The following is a 17,195-nucleotide window of genomic DNA, read 5'->3' on the forward strand; positions in this document are numbered from 1 at the left end:
ATTGATGAAGTTTGCTCTAGAACCATTGAGAAAAAAGGGAATTCGCTTAGTATATTACCTCGACGATATTTGTTTGATTTCAAAGATGAAACAAGAATTGAAGGAAATAACTCAAATGGTATTATCACACTTAACACAATTAGGTTTTTTGATAAGCTGGGAGAAGAGCGATTTAGAACCGAAACAAATACAAGATTTTTTAGGATTCACATTCAACACGAAGAACATGCAGATCACAGTCCCTCAGGCGAAGATGAACAAATTAATGTCAAGGATCAAACAATTGGAGAAGACTACGGAGAGCCGGAAGATGTATACATGCCGTTGGATAGCGGGATTGTTGGGGAAGATGACCTCACTAATACCAACAATAGGCGAAACACTCTTACACCTACGTTACATACAACGGGATTTAGCGGTAAATCTAAAGCAGCAACAATACCAATGGGACAAACCATGCTTATTATCAACCAAGGCGATGGAAGAATTGTCATGGTGGAAAACTCAAGCAACGGCAAAGAATGGGCTACTACTCCAAAAACAAGTAGATCAGTCAATTCATCCGGCAATAAGTATACACGTCGATGCCTCCGACTCAGGATGGGGAGTAGCATCACCAATCTTGAAAACGTTAGGTTACTGGTCCCGGGAAGAAAAAGATCAATCCATAAATGTGAGAGAACTGAAGACGATCCTGTTTTCACTTCAACTTCACAAAGAAAAGTTCAAAAATTGCACCATCCAAATTTTTTCGGACAACACAACAGCCATCAAATATGTAGCCAAGAACAGTGGAACAGCATCAGCAATTTTGCACGAACTAGCTTTGGAGATACAGGAGATTCGAGCAGAATACAACATTCAAGTCCAGATACAACACATACCTGGATTGAAGAATATCACAGCGGATCGACTGAGCAGAATAACGAAACCAGTTTACGAATGGACATTACCCCGCAGATGGTTCAACAAAATTCAACAGACATGGGGCAGGAGAAAGATAGACGCATTTGCTTCGAGAATTAATACTAGATTACCAACATTCTGGAGTTTTTAAGCCGATCCCCAAGCAGCAGGCGTAGATGCCTTCAAGCAGACCTGGCCCAAGAAGGGTCTCTACCTTCACCCACCGTGGAAGTTAATCCCGTCAGTTTCGAGGAAATTCAAACAAGACAACGTAAGAGAGGCAATTCTGGTAACACCAAATTGGATGGGACAATTCTGGTGGCCCATGGTGCTCAAGAACAGCAAAGACAAGATGATAATGCCGATAAACAAGACCCTTTGTTTGACCGCCTGGCAATTATCCAGCAACATCAAAGTAAAGACGGGTTAAATCAACAAATCCTAGATTATTTGAAAGGAGCCAATCGATCGGGTACTCAGCGACAATACGATTCACATTGGAAGAAATGGGTTATTTGGAACAGAGATAAACAACCACCGTCTGATCCTTTACAGTACAGCCCAAAAGGAGTCATTGAATTTTTGGTGGAATCCAACAATATGTCATACTCCACACTTAATGGAATGAGGTCAGCTATAGCTTCAGTATACAAAGTGATCCACCCAACACTTCCACCTTTGGCATCTCACACAATGATATTACAATTTTTTGAAGCAAAGAAAAGGAAAGACGACAAGCTCCCTAACATACACACGGAAGCCTTTGATATCCAACTTCTAATACACCATGTAGTAGCATGGGGAAAATCGGACGAATTAGAGCTTTTTACCTTACAACAAAAAACAATCACCCTGGTCACCATCGCAACCATGTGGAGACCAAGATCAGACATCTGAAACTTGCAGTGGAGAGATGTCGAATTCGTTATGAATGATGGTAATACAGAACCGATAGGAGTAACACTGACAGTTAGACGACCGAAAGAAATCAAACCCAAAGCCTCAAAATTAGGAGCCCTGCAAGACAAAACCAAGTGCCCAGTATATACTCTATGGATTTTCTGTCAACCAACACTTGAAGGGCGAAAACATTTAACTCAAGACCATAAATTATTATTGAAAGTTTTACATGAAGATTCGAAGACAGAATGGGAATCAGTAGCAACGGGAACGATAGCAAGTTGGCTGAAGAAAATAATGGATTCAGCAGGGATAGATACAGAGAAACACACAGTTCATTCTATTCGTGCAGCCGCAAGTACAAAGGCAGTAGATCTAGGGATGTCTTTCGAAGCAATCAAGGACCATAAAAATTGGAGTCAAAACTCTTCGACTTTTGAAAATTACTACTATAGACCAAGAGATCAACACGCTCGAGGCAGAGAAATTACGCATAAACTTTTTGGCGACGTTTCCGAGAACAGAACCACATCTGGAGTCGGAGTCGAGCCAACCAAGATTGTCATAGGCACGACTGACAATAGTACTGTTGGTGAGACGGAGACAACAGACGTGGTGGACACCCACCCATGGTGACCTCAATGGCTTTACATTCCCTCCCTTTTGTCCACACGGTCGCAAAAAGATTTAACATAACACGCCTCAAAAGGTATAGAGAGATAGGATTATATTTTTTATTATTATTTATATAGTACTGAGAATAAAAGCGCGGCCTGAAGGCCTATAACCACATCTGTTGTCTCCGTCTCACCAACAGCACTATTTTAATCATCCATAACAAGCCATTTAAAAAGCATCGTCACCAATTTCTGAGAAAATACTGGATTTCCCACCATATTTTCAAAAAATAGTCCCTAATTTTTCAAAAAGGCATCAGTAATTTTTCAAAAAGCGCTCCAGTATTTTTTCAAAAAGTTCAATCTAATTTTTTAAAAAGATACCAATATTTTTTCAAAAGACAAGTAGTTTTTTTATAATTGTTTATTAACTTAAAGCATTTTTTCCATGGCAATACATCGAGGAAAGAAGCTAACCGAATGTCGAATCCATCCACGACAATCCTGTAAGGTTACATTTGTAACTGACTCCATAATTCGAGGAGTCAAAAGATCGCCTGTGTCCAAAGGGTTTCTTTTAATACCACTCTTTACCTTCGACCAAAATTCCTCAATTGGATTAAGAAAGGGGGAATACGGAGGCAAATAAACGCACTTATAGTCTCTTTCTTCTATTAACGCTCTGATTGCAATTGGTTTGTGGATTGGTGCATTATCCATTACAAGATAATAGCCGTGTAATCCATTTCTATCTAAACAATCCATCATGCTGTTAAGATAGCCCATGAAATGAGATGATCTTGTACCCACTCCACCATTTACGACAACTTCTTTACCATTGACCTTTCTCTTTTTGCTTCCCGTTGTTGAGGTAGGCTTTCTTAATGATATGTCAATTACATCGTCAGTTGAAATTGCGCCTAAAATAGTGATTGACGTGCTGCGAGAGGTAGGTACAATAGCCTTGGCAGGCTTGCCTTTTTTGACCAACCTCTGTTACGGGCGATATTTATGTTAAACCCTGCTTCGTCTATGAACACGCAGTTTTTTTCAAAGTCCATATCCTCCTTAGCAATCCACTCCTCTACCGACTCTCGACGTTGAGTGATTACATCAATGTGGTTTCGTCTTGCAGGTATTTTCTCAAGTCGTTTCATAGATAAAGCACATCTTTCTCTCATAAATCTATGCGATGCTGACTTACTCACCTGAATATTCTCATCCGAAAAATGATTCATCAAATCTTCCAGAACTTGAGCAAGTACAGCAGTAGGTCTTTCGTCGATGTACTTGATGATCCAGTCTGCATGCCTGTCTTTTAATTTGAATCGAGATCCCTTAGGACCTCGTTTCTTTCTTTCAGGGATTCCCAATTCTGGGTCTTCTCTATACTTTTTTCTATAATTATAACCAGAGTGCAATCTGATACCCGTTGAATTACAGGCTGATTTCACATCGGAGCCAGCAGCGATCAAGTCAATGAGCATTCTTATCTGTTCATCTTTATACTTCGTGTGGATTCTTTTCTTTTTATCCTCGTGCTTAAATTCGGGCTGGTTATAATGAAGGTCACAATAGTTCTTTACACGAGTATGCGCTTCTTCAAAAGTCTCATCAATGCGGGCACTCTCTTCGTCCGAAATTTTGTTGCTGTCTTCGTCATTACTAACAGGGAAAACCTCCATATCGTCAGTAATATCTTCATCTACTTCCATGGCACTTTCAGTAACACTAGTTGCCGATCCAGCACTTTTTTGGTATAAGTGAACGTACAGCTCTTCAGTCTCCTCGTCACCTTCTACATCAAGATTAAGATCGCTCATAAAAACGTCAATGGACATGGTAAAAGTTTTTCGAAAAATTAAGGTTATGTTTTTGAAAAATCAAAAGAAACTTTTTGAAAGGCTTTTTGAAAAATTACTGCGGACTTTTTGAAAAATTAGGAACAGTAGTGAAGACGGGTATATTTGCCCTGTGTGACTGAAGAGTTTTGGCCCGTATGACATGTCTGGGGGGACGGGACTTAATTAATTTTTTTTTTTGGCGAAGCCAAAAAAAAAATTGAATTTATGCGGATAAAACTGAAGTTTATTGAGCCGTTTATCAAAGATATCCATACGTGTCTAGGGTTTTAAAACTGTAACTAGAGAAACATGTCTCAAGTTTTTCTAAATATGTGCTTGTTTATTTTTTAAAGAGAGATGGATCTACATCTGTTTCTGTTATTACGACCAGGACATGTCTCAGAATCGCCACAAATTTGACATGTCCTGATACGTTTAAGCTTATATGGATTGGGAGTAGTATTGTAGGAGTTGCTTAAAATCAATTGTCTAGGAGCAACTGTCTGCTGTGAGACGGGAACATTGGGTGAGATATTTATGAAAAAGTTTTGGTTATTTGTTGGGACGAGAAGCCTATTCGGTGATATAACAATATTGTTCGAGGGTTGTAAAAGTGGGTTTGCTTGAGGTAATACTTGAGGTTGCATAGTTTCAGATATAACAGATTGAACTTTTTGAATGATGTTACGATGTTTTTGGATAGAATTTGTAATAAACATGTTTTCTTTGCAAATATTGTAATATGATTTTAGGTGTTCTGGTGTCTTGTAAAATATGCTTACACTATCAGCAGACGTATTCCAATGTGAAGCAAAATGACTCCAATCAGGTTCGGTCGATGATCCATAGTTGCATGAGAGCATATTTTCAAAAAGAGCCTTCTCATCATTTGAATGCACTGGAACAATTGCGAATTTTGCTTGTTGCTTTTGTGCTATGTATTCGAATCTATTATTCAGTACACGCTTGGTGGATGGAAGCTGTAATAGCACCGTGTCAGATACAATAGAAAAGCTTAAACCGTCCAACTCGCTCGAGATCAGAGACAAAGTATTGTTCTTTTCAATACACAAGGTCATCATTTCATCGTCCGAGATAGGGCTAATGCCAAATACTTCCTTAGAACTGCAAAAGTCCAATGCATTTGGTACAGGTAAAGAGTTAAGTCGACTTGCGGGAATATGCAAGGACAATCTCAGTTTTTCAATATGCTGATTGACCCATGGGTCATAATGGCCCTTATGCTCATATCCAAATCTGTTCAGCGTACCAACCTATTAAAAATAAGTTAATACTTCATTTTGACAAAAAATTCAGATATTTACATCGATGTTGTGCCTAAGTCTGTATTCTGTGAGAGCACAATCAGTTAACTCGGGTCCTGCTCCAAATGATCCAAATTTTTTAATTATGTTTTGATGAACACCCCCTTCTAAAGAACTGGTGCCACGGATACATCTATACAAAGTTAGACCGTCTCGATCTTTACCACGAACATGGTACAAAGACAGACCCGGGAGATCTGACACATGTTCATCCTTTACTGCAACGAGAACATTTACTGCACTTTTAAATGCCACCTTGTCAAACAAAGGTAAACCAGATTTCGTACATTTAAGGGAACCAAATGACAGAAAAAGGTTATACAAACTGGAATATAAGATATGAGGAGGTGGGATATTTCGTTTGATCCGTTTCCAAATGCAGGTGGAGTTTTTGTTCAATTGATTTTCGAAGCTTGTTCCATTGCGTGACAGAACGATGGACACTTTTTCTTTGTCATCCGCATCTAATACAAACAAACAATTTCTGAAGTTGTTTTCAAATTCCAGTTTAAGCGTGTGTTTGACTCCTATTTTAATTGAATCCATAAGATGGAAGACATCTTTAACTACTCTGGGAAAAAGCCTTTCGTCTGTCGACTCATTGATTGAAGTAGTGAGGCGATTTTTAAATTGATTAAATCCGTATTCAAAGTTTGACAAATCAACATCTTCTACATCACCACCGAACAAATTCCGAGCCACAGCTGTTGCAGAGATATTGCCACTGTCTTCTTCATTATCTTCGACTACAGATTCGGAGGTTCCATTTATACCGCCATTTATTTCAATATTATTTGAGGAAGGTGGTCCGCTGGTTTTCTTGTTAATCTCTAAATCAACGTGTCTCTTGCTCTCGCTACGCAAGAGCGACTTGTCAACCAGAACGGTATACGGAATATTATTCTTTATTGACTCGAGTATCACCTCTGGCTGATTATCATTTACTGCAGGCACTACAAAGCTAGAAATAACAATACAGATAACAGAAACTTCAACTGTAGTTTTGTTTGAAATCGTTTCTGATGAGTTGACAATTGCATATGCGGCTACGCCAAATGAGGACCACAAAGAGACATACTGGCCAGCTACCGGGTCGCCAATAATTTCCTCGTTTGTATTTTTTAGAATATCATATATTTCCAAAGAAACCCATGCGTCTAACGCAGCGTAGCGAATTTGGCCTGGAGTGAGCTCATAAGCGTATGACCAATCACTAATTCTAAGGTCTTTTGACAATCCCTTTCCGAGTAGCTCTTTGCAAATTGCTGAAAGAGACAAACTACCAGACCTAATGGCTCTTTTCAATCGACAAAACCGGCCTAACTCAAAAGATCCCTCACAATCAACACCAAACGAGTCCTTGATTTGCTTAAAATCTCGACCAACTTGGCGTCCAATTTTCAAAATTACTGGTGATTTCAAAAAGTATACCAATGATTCTGGCAAAGTTTCCCAAGTAGGGTCAAGATGTATAACCAGTACAGACGAATTGTGCGCGATCTGGATTACGGATAGCTTCCCTTTTACATGCGTGTTTCTATTATACGGCCACTCACAGTCAAAGCCTGTGACGACCGATGATGGGCAGCTCTCTAATCCATCACTACCGACCACAAAATGAAAATGTTCGGCCAGTAAATTCTTCATTATGCTTTCAATCTCTTCATAATTTCGCAAGTAGCTTACTTGAATGTTTACCGGTAGTGACAAAACATTGTAATTTTGATTCTCGTTTTCATCATTAACCATTCTACTAGGTCTGCAACCATCCTTTAAGGAAGGTATAACGCTTTCCAAGAATCGTCGATCGCCTCGCACACTGTCTGTATAAAAGGCTACTGGCTTTTCATGGCTGTAGCCTTCGTATGCATTCATTAATTCGTTGAAAGACCATCGCAAATGTTCAAGTGACTTTGTGGGTACCAGTAACATCATTCGGATTTCTTCGAATTCGTTACAAAGCGTGTATAATGCAGTAAAAATGCTGGTTCCATCAATGCTCGCCATGTGTTTAACAATCTTAAAGGAGTAATCACCTTTCAAGACCTTTCCACCTAACAACATCATTTGCTTGTCCATATTGGGTCTAAGCGTTTTGATGATGGAGGTGTAAACTGTTCGAATATATGCCTGAGTTGGCGTATAACCTGCATATCCGTTTTGGTTGTCAAAAGACGAAAACGGTTCGATGATTGTTGGGGTAGAAAAGAATTGAGTAATGTTTTGCTCCCCATATTTAGCCTTTATAAAACATGTAAATATCAAAACATAAAAAAAATAGGATTAATAGAATAGATACCTTCATGGCAGTGGGATATTGAAGCTCACTGCGATCATGCTTTAAAATGTGAAGCTCACGCAGAACTTTTGCAATTCTTTCAGGACCCATCGAGTTCTGTATGCAGGGTCTTAGAAGGTCACCCACTTGCTTCTAAACAGCACCTCTATGACTAAGATATGCTGGGAATTCAGCCTGCAATTGAATGGGTAATTGGCGCATAATCTTAGAATCGTATCCATTGAACGTACTGCCACAACTACTACTCAGGCATCTGTACCTTTTTGTCATAATATAAAAACATCTATTACAACAATAGCTAATATTAATATTCCAAAATAAACAGAATTAAGTTTACAGGTTTGACTAACCTGTCAAGATCAACAATGCGGCGAGTATGGGGTTTCTTATTGAAACCTTTGGTTTCAATAGATGATTTACATGTCGGACAGTACAAATCATTAATCTTATTGCTTAATAATAAGTGTGGAATCCATAGGAAAATATCTGGACGATACAAATACTCAACGGGTTTCTTTTTCAATAATGCAAAAAAAGGTTGCATGGGACGAATCCAGAATGTACCAGTATTATATTCAGCTGGCATTGTTTCTTCTGTCAATCTTTTTTGGACTTCTTCGAAATAGTTGTACAGTACACTATTCTGAACTTCACCAGACAGAAATGCTTGCTCGTCTGTCACGCTCTCGTCGTCACTAGTACTATCAGTCTCGGTTATTATACGATTGACGATGTCTTCTTCTTCCAACGCAGTAAAGGCATTTTGATCATCTACAGCCGGCAATTCGTTTACACGGCTGTCAGAAAGATTTATTTCGGGAACATCAACATTTTCCTGAATTATTGATTCTTCAATCACAGCCTACGTTCTTTGTTAGTTTCTTATAATCATGCAAATCATTTATCCAATTTACCTCATCGGCTTGACTTGAGCTTTCGCCATTTTGGTTAATTTTTCGCATACTTTGAAATAAAGTAGTTTGTTGGGGGTCAACTCTTTTTGGGGCGGATGGTCTTCCGGCTCTATGGCCCACAGAATTTTTTTTCCAGGTGGTCTTCCTGTCCTAGCCATATTTTTGGAAAGAATTAATTGTGAAAGAAGTTTTTTATAAATTAAAAAAAAACATGCCTTGTACATTTTTTTTAAAAAAAAAACCAATCCCCGCTAATGTCTTCAGGTTTCGAAAGACATTTCAGATAAATGTAAGGTGTCTTGGGTGAAATTGTTAATACTTAAACAAAAGAATGTATGCTGCAATCAACTACAATAACAGATAAAATCACTTGAAAAGTTGTCATGCTTTCGGTAATCCGTTACTTTTATCGAGGTCCCTGTGTACTATATTGTAGGTAAATCAAGCTTAACCATTTCACAGTAACATCTCCCTAGTTGGCGGGGCTGACAAGCCTGGGGGAAACTCCGGTGTTAAATAGAAGTGTGATTGGACAATATTATCCAATAAAACTCTGATTTAACACCGGTCTTTAAAATCTAACTCCAGATTTTCTAGTTTTTGCCATTTCTGAGAGAAGAGAGAAAAAAGCTTTTTTCTTCTTTGTAGTGCTTAACATATATCTCTATGACAAACGACAAAAGTAAAGCTGGTTCAACTGGAAGATTTTCAGCTACCAGAGACTTTGACCCTGTCGTATTTGGGTACGATTCACTTAAGAATAAATAAGCAAATCGTTCAAATAATTAAATTATGAAATAAAAAAAGAACCTTCAATGTTGCATACCAGCATACACATGTATACTGCTACACAACTTCTCCTACTTCGAGTACATATTTCTATATTAAAGATTACATGATTGGCCTAAATACGATATACGAATGACAGTTGGATACAGAAAGCTATACCGCTGAGTTACGATATCACCGATCGAGAAGAGAAACTTCTCAGATCAAATCAAGAATTATAAGAAAGAGAAACTTAATATTAATAGTTCTCTCAATGGCTTAGCTACCCATAGAGAGAATAGAACAGCTATTAGTATAAATGGTTCATTTACTTATATGTTGATATAATTATACTGCCTATAAAGAGTATAAAGAAATAGTGTATGGATTAATGGATACCTATCTTCTACAACCAAATATACGAATATCGATAAGATATTCTATATTTGGGATCGTATTTTATGCATTAGAAAATTAAAGCATAAATTATCAATTACAACTATTATGTTCTATTGCCAATTACACTTCACAAACAAGTATGTATCTTTTAATAGTATCCGTTACACGATCTTACAAAGAAGTGTGCCACTGCACCAAGTATTTGTCAGAATACTCGTGTTCCCGTTTCACACATCTGGAACAGCGTTACCTTTAATCAATTCTAACGAGTAGAGTTTAGATAACGCAAGATGGAAGACTAAAATATTATTCCAAAACCAGAAAGGTTGACTCATCATAAATCCAGGAGATGTTGGCAATATAAAAAGGATTGATTATTTCATAGCAGCAGAGTTCTTTAGTCTATTTTTACCCTAATAAAAATATTCGTTTTATCTCATTATTTTTATACGTGCATTTTATCAAATATCACAACATGGACACTTTCTGTGAAGCCTCAAATGCCAAGTTTAATTTTAATAAAATTGAGGCATTCTCTCTCTCGGGTGACAAATTGTGGGACTACTGGCAACAACCTCTTGAACTACTGAAAATAGACAAGCTAATTTGTGCGGATGACCCGGATCCAATCATTTACCTTGGTTTCCCCATGATTTAATCTACCCAACAGAGACGAAACTATATGGGGTCTGTAATCAGTAAACTTAAGGCAACAGAAAATCTTCACTTGTCAAGGTCATTATCTGTAGTTGGTAAAGCTACGATCTTAAATTCGTTACTCCTTTCAGAATGCTGGTATCTACTCAGGGTCACACCACTGACCAAGCATGATTTGTCTCAGATTACATCCGTCGCTATACAATTCTGCCGATCGAATATCTTTCCCGTCATACCTTGGTCGGTATGGACAGCACTAAAACAACTGGGGGGTCTGGGTGTTTTAGACCCAAAAGCACAATACCATACACTTTTTGTTCGATGGACAACTCTCTTGCTAACGGACAATAATTCCAATCATCAGCTAACATAAATGCTTAAAATACATATTCGGAATAGACACTTGACCCAGCACCATTATATTCCACTTCTTCTGCCTACCATGAAATCCACTGGCCTTACAAAAGCCAGAATTAACACATTGGATATCATATATGCTACCATCGATTGTATTCCCAGGAACTTCGAATCTACACCGCTCAAACACGCCACTGCCTTGGTATTACCGCTCCAGGTTATCTTTCAACCACCAAAGATTCCCAAAAAAAAAGCATCCAAATTATTGGTGAGTGACCTTTTCTCATACAGTCCAGTACTACTGTCACGGACGGAACAGGAACAAGACACAGAAACTACTTGCAACATGAGGGGGGCGATTGGTTAAAATAAAATAGGTTTATTTATTAAGAGGGGGAGGGGTTAGGACTAAGATCCAGAATAATGTTTTTCTAATAAATAACTAGCATCTATTTATACTATTTCTTATACATGGGAAAAACTAAGATGGGTTTAAATTGTAGATCAACAAGGGACTTTACGGAACAGATATCATGAGTAGATTATTGACAAGAATGAGTAATTGAGATTTGACGAGTAGTAACAGGCTGGATTTAGTTGACATTGAATAATATGATGGTTCGGGGAATATTTATGGTTTGACACGGGCGGAAAAACTGGATTAGGAATAAAGATAAAAGATGATCGGGAAAAGGTTCACTAAGGTTGAGTCAGACAGGAAGCGGGAGTAATGTTCAGAAGCAGATTAATGATGTGTTTTACAAGGAGTTCGGTGGCGGGCAAGATATACTGATATGATTTTTGGTGCAAGGTTTTACAGAGAGTTTGGTAGCGGACAAGAGATATTGATATTAATTTCTAGAACAAGGTTTCACAAGGGGTTTGAGATCATGGTTAAGTTATGCGGACAATAAACAGAGCGAGTAAGTTCATGACAACTACACTGCCTGCATTGGAAAAATCCCGCCCCGTTTAACAATCAATGGGGTAACTCGCCCAGAATGATAACCAATCGTCTTGCAAATGGTTCTGTGGTGATCCACCTACTGTTGGTACTAATCACACTGTGAAACTTTTTATCGGTCCAATTTTTTAAAAAAAAATGAAAAAGTTAGACCGGCGGTAACGGTCCAAAAATTGGACCGATTTTATAAAAAATCGGTCGCATTTTTGGACAGATTTTGTAAGAAATCGGTCGCATTTTTGGACCGATACTGATGATTACAAACGATGGTTTTGGCAAATAATTCTATTGGATAATAATACAGTTTACGTATTCAGTTCACGAGTTGCTACCCTTGTAAACCCAAAAATTTAGACATCATATATTGAATAAAAAAAAGACATTTTATTGAAAAAAAAAGAAAAAGAAAAAAAGAGCCACAAATGTTTGAATAAATAACGCACAGATTGGTTTTACAGATGAAAGACGAAACTAACCCGCCCATACCAACTTATTGAGCTAGTAGTTACAACTGTTATAGACAAACGCGTCTGGGCGGTACTTACCTATAATAAGAACTAACGTTAATAACGAGTATAAAAAAGATAAAAAAACACATCATACCTTAATAAAGAAACAGGTCGTCCGGGTCTAAATTTACAAGCAGTAAACGTACAGTAATTCTATAGACATATATTAATATTAATAACAGGAATGAAGGTGACTATAGCGATAAATCTTACCTCGAAAAGAATGTAGTTCATCTACCATGAACGCAAACACAATATTTATTATTCATAAACTACATCAAACAGAGTTACATAACTGTAAAAGATTAATTTTATGTTAAATTATGGTATCGATTATTATACATACTATTTCATGGTCATTTGTCAAAAAGAAAACAGAAAAAAGGAAAAAAAGAAAGAAAAAAAATATTAGATTTATAAATAATGATTTTTTAAACTCAATAGATATTACGTACAGGAACGGTACACACAAACATAGAGTACTCTTCCAGTGCGTTTGATAGGTATTTTCAATGACCCTTTGACCACTCTTTTGTTTCCTATAACTTGTCTCTTTACAAGATGGAAAAAATGGGGAAACTAGAAAGAAAAATCTAAGAAGGAGGGTGATTTCAATAAAAAGTGTTGCGGCTATTTATTGAGTGGCAAAAATTTGGACATAAAGCCCATGGCTTTTAATACTATAAACATTTTATTTGTAATATATATGTGACAAAAAAAATGTCAATACTTTGTCATAGAGACATTTAAAAAGTGAATATGTTTTGATAGTTATTCGTCCGTTAAAACTAGCGAAGAAGTGAAAAAAAAAAAAAAAAAAAAAAAAAGCGTAAGTCAATTGAAAGCACGATACAAAAAAAGCCTAATCGTGTAACACCAAACGCGTAATGAACAAGATACACTTTTTGACCCCCTGTTGCGGTCACCGTATTAACTTAATAAATTTTCTTTTAATCATATAAGTTATATAGGTATCGTAATATATGTTTATTAAACTACAAAACTCGATTTTGCAGTGATTTTCATTTTTTTTAAAAATCGGTATCGGTGCAATCTTTAAAAAAGACCGCCGGTATCTGTCCAAAATATGTTTAGACCGGTAAAAAGTTTCAGGGTGTCACACCATAAAACATTACTAAATTAAATCTCATTTCATCATCCCATACGTTATTACATCACAACACGAACTAATTTCTTATCCATTATCACTCGCACTGTTTTTTTTCCCTTTAAGGAATGGATTAAGGACAGATTTTTTTTTAATATGTGTTATTGGCCTAGAGCCTCGGAATAGATATCAACCGTAAACTTAAAAATTTTTAGTCCATTTTTTTTTTTTTCGTGGGGGGATCAAGCGATGTAGCCAATTACGTCCGTGGCATTTTTAACCCGCGTCAAAAGCATTTTATTTTTCAAAAAAAATTACATGTGTTTTTTATATGGAGGCATGATTGCAAACGACAGACCAGAAAGAGCCGAACTTAGACACATTAATGACACGAATGTCAGCAGCTGCATTAAAGACGAAGCTTATGTCCATTACTTCTTTACACGAAAAGGAATCATCGACAGCAACAGTAGAATGAGATCTAATGAAGACATTAGCCTCTGCATCCGACAGTGTACCTGGCAACCAAGAGGAAGAAGAACCAGCAACGTTGCGTGCAAATTTGTATCGACGTAGGATCAAATCGCCATCGTCATCGGTTTCAATTTGACCTAACATCAAGCCACTGTTGGTCTCGAACAGGCCTGACAGGTTGGCGACCACCTTCGACTTCAAAATATAGTCGCTGTCAGAAACGTTCTCTCTAGCACCAAAGAAATGCTTCTAGAAATACGGATTATTGGTTATCAGGGCTTTGATGGAGGAACCAGTTTCACCACGAAATAAACCATGACGTGAAATGCCGTTCTCTTTCCATCGCTTGATGTAAAGAAACGAGAGCCCACTAAATACCTGACGACAGATAAATTGTTTTCCAAAACGAAATGCAACATCGCGAGACGTATATAACCTATTCGTCATGAAAAGATGCTCACGGATAAACTTGTTGAACTGTTCAGAACTTTCAGTCTCGTATTGAAGAGGGCATCCAAACCGTTTGATGTCGTCCAGTAAATGATGCAACATATGTACCTTTGGTCTCAAAGAAAACATGGGTGCATTATCTTTGTTCTTGACCAGGTAATCATCTAGACAGTACAGGTCATTAGTGAAGACTATAGTAAGCATTACTAAACATTCTTTTGTATTCTTCAAATCGACAATCAACGTTTCGCATATAGATCAAAGAGCATAACTGACCAAGACTTGCAAATGCTTGCGTAAAAAGCTTCAGAAGCGTGTTTGGATTTGGAAATACCTTGCGCATAATGATAGGCAGTACTTGAATCAATGCTTGTAATCTCTTCCAACAAATGAACCACAATGGCGAAGATTGTTTCTAAATGTTCTGGAGTATGCCTGGTTGTTTCTTCCATTCGAAATAGCATTACCAAGACGCTCTCGCTCTGCAACGGATAGTATCTGCTTAATCAAATAATCTACAAGGTATTTGATACACCCAAGAGGAACAGTATGAAGTACTTCGACAGGACAATCCAATGTGGGGTCGAACGACTGGAGACGTAAAAACTCTTCACTACCATTTACAGAAAAACTGAAAATATCAGTGTAGGTTTTGTATCTTGGCTTGTCTTCTTCTTGACACCGAAGTACATCCTTCAATTGTGCTAATGTTCTTCCATCATACCTGTGTAAGATGTAAGGCTCTAAGGTGTCCGGATCAGAGCGAAGAATGTCTGACAGGTTTGTTGCTTTTGGTCGGAGACATTTGCGACAGGGAAACTTGGAGCTGGTACCTTTGTGCATAGCTAATTGTGAGTGTCGAGGGTTATCCGCCATAAACAAAAGCAAAGGAGCGACGAGAAGGACATATTCTTGGTGATCATAAGAATACACTTCAATTCCTTGTTCGAGTTTGGACAGATCATCCACAATTGCGCCCAACATATCAACCGCTTGCAGGTTCTTGTCTGATGTACAAATGAACATGGTATTTTCTCTACGGCTTCGCTTTTCCAGAGACATGGCACCAAGGTACATCAAATAACTGTCAAAAACATTATATTGCTTCGACTTGTTACCAGATGTGTCATCAGACCAAAGAATGATAGGAGCAACAACGACCTTCAGAAACTTTGGGCTGTTGAGTGGAGAGCCAGGGACAAGACGCTTATAACGATTGGCGAAGTTTGTGCCGAACCAGAGGCGAGACAGTTCATCATCAATACCATAACGAATCAGATCAAAACGGCCTTGATTGTATTTGACAGTGCAGCCTGACCCTTGGAAGTTGGGAGCCTTAGGAACAGTAGCAACAATATCATTCAAAGGGAGCATAACAGTTGAATTGACAATAGCAAAGTTGGTGTTCGCACCAGACAAGAATGGCATATCACCACTTCTACCAAATTCGTTACAGATTACTGGAACTGCCTCAGCAAAGACACGCTTTACTGAATGGCCTTCTTCTGTAATTGTTTCTCCCGCAGAAAAAAATTTCTTGATCAGCCAGTAGCCATCACATGTATCCTTGATAAGGTCGCCAACCCAAAAATCTTTATTGCCATTGGTAAGCATTGGTGTTTGAAAGTTTTGATGCTCTCTCCATTTTTCACCATGATTTAGATCCATGCATCGGTCTACCGTAAAGTCAGGCAAAGTTGACATCTCCTTGATCATGTTTGGTGTTGCTGCCAAGTGTTTCAGAAACTCGGAGGGCGGGTTCATGAAAAAGGATTTCAATTCACCCTTCTTGTTCTTTGCCCTATGCTCTACTGGCTCGAAAACTGGGACCTTTGTCTTGAGCCTTTTGTGCAAGTTGTAGATCCTGTCAGGCTTTGGAAGCACCAAGGTGGTCGCCGACGCTTCTTGCAACTTCAAAAAAATTTTAAGAGATAAAGAATCTTCTTCACCATCCTTTCAGAACAAAGATCTTCATCACCATAAAAAAACGCATGAAGAAGACCTTCTACAGTAGATATAAATGGATTAGGCATATCAGGTAGATGATCCCTCTGTTCCATATGACTTCTCGCATAGTTCAATCTATCCAGATCTTCTTGAGCCGTTTCAGATGGCGAGCCTTCAGATTGTTGCTCAAAATTACGAGAAATGGGGAGAATCGTGTTCATCATGTAACTCTCGGTGATATCGTTCAAAGAATTATCATTGTCCCCATCCTCTTCATCAGAACTGTACACATCATTGTCTAGCCTAATTCCATGAAATAATCAAATACAAATGTGGTTCTGTAAGTCACATGTATATACATAAATCTGTTAACTTACATGTCAAGATTTTCTCGTTCTGCAGGAGGACTTTCATCAAAATTTTCATCGTCTGAATCCTCATTAGCGTTGGGATTAACAGTGTAGTAGTGCGCCATTAAGTCATTACTTCCAAAAGACAAAGGAGAGTTGATTGAAATAGATTCAGCATCTTCCGTAGAAAACCGACCAGCTCTGTTCAATATTTAGGGGTTAGTTACGGGATACGCAAATTAGTAAGTATATAGTACCTTCTGGTTTGTCTCCAGTCGCGAAATTTGCAATACGTATCGGATCCTAATTCATTTGGGTGTTTTCTGGAAACGTGCTTCGCAAAAGCAGTCGAAGAAATTTGTCTTGTATCTTCAGGACACCAAGGACATGTAATATCTGATCTGTTA

The 17,195-nt window shown here is 37.9% G+C and overlaps 3 protein-coding genes across 3 annotated transcripts; 1 reads left to right on the top strand and 2 right to left on the bottom strand.

The window, feature by feature from the left end:
• Positions 1 to 10,630: 10,630 nt before the first annotated feature.
• EV154DRAFT_394521 (uncharacterized protein) lies at positions 10,631 to 10,864 on the top strand (the record flags this gene model as incomplete). The annotated part of the gene is made up of 1 exon (XM_051595165.1): positions 10,631 to 10,864. A coding segment is annotated over one exon (234 nt), but the record flags the coding sequence as incomplete, so codon positions are not given.
• A 3,030-nt stretch (positions 10,865 to 13,894) lies between these two features.
• Positions 13,895 to 14,358, bottom strand: EV154DRAFT_485094 (uncharacterized protein; the record flags this gene model as incomplete). Its single annotated transcript, XM_051598726.1, has 2 exons — positions 13,895 to 14,290; positions 14,344 to 14,358. The coding sequence occupies 2 exons, from the start codon at positions 14,356 to 14,358 to the stop codon at positions 13,895 to 13,897; spliced, it is 411 nt and encodes a 136-aa protein (XP_051453831.1).
• Positions 14,359 to 14,854: 496 nt separating this feature from the next.
• On the bottom strand, positions 14,855 to 15,865 carry EV154DRAFT_427426 (uncharacterized protein; the record flags this gene model as incomplete). The annotated part of the gene is made up of 1 exon (XM_051596358.1): positions 14,855 to 15,865. The coding sequence occupies one exon, from the start codon at positions 15,863 to 15,865 to the stop codon at positions 14,855 to 14,857; it is 1,011 nt and encodes a 336-aa protein (XP_051453832.1).
• Between the last annotated feature and the right edge of the window lie 1,330 nt (positions 15,866 to 17,195).

The sequence above is a fragment of the Mucor mucedo genome (assembly GCF_025094135.1).
Source record: "Mucor mucedo strain NRRL 3635 chromosome Unknown EV154scaffold_107, whole genome shotgun sequence".
Classification (NCBI taxonomy): Eukaryota; Fungi; Mucoromycota; class Mucoromycetes; order Mucorales; family Mucoraceae; genus Mucor; species Mucor mucedo.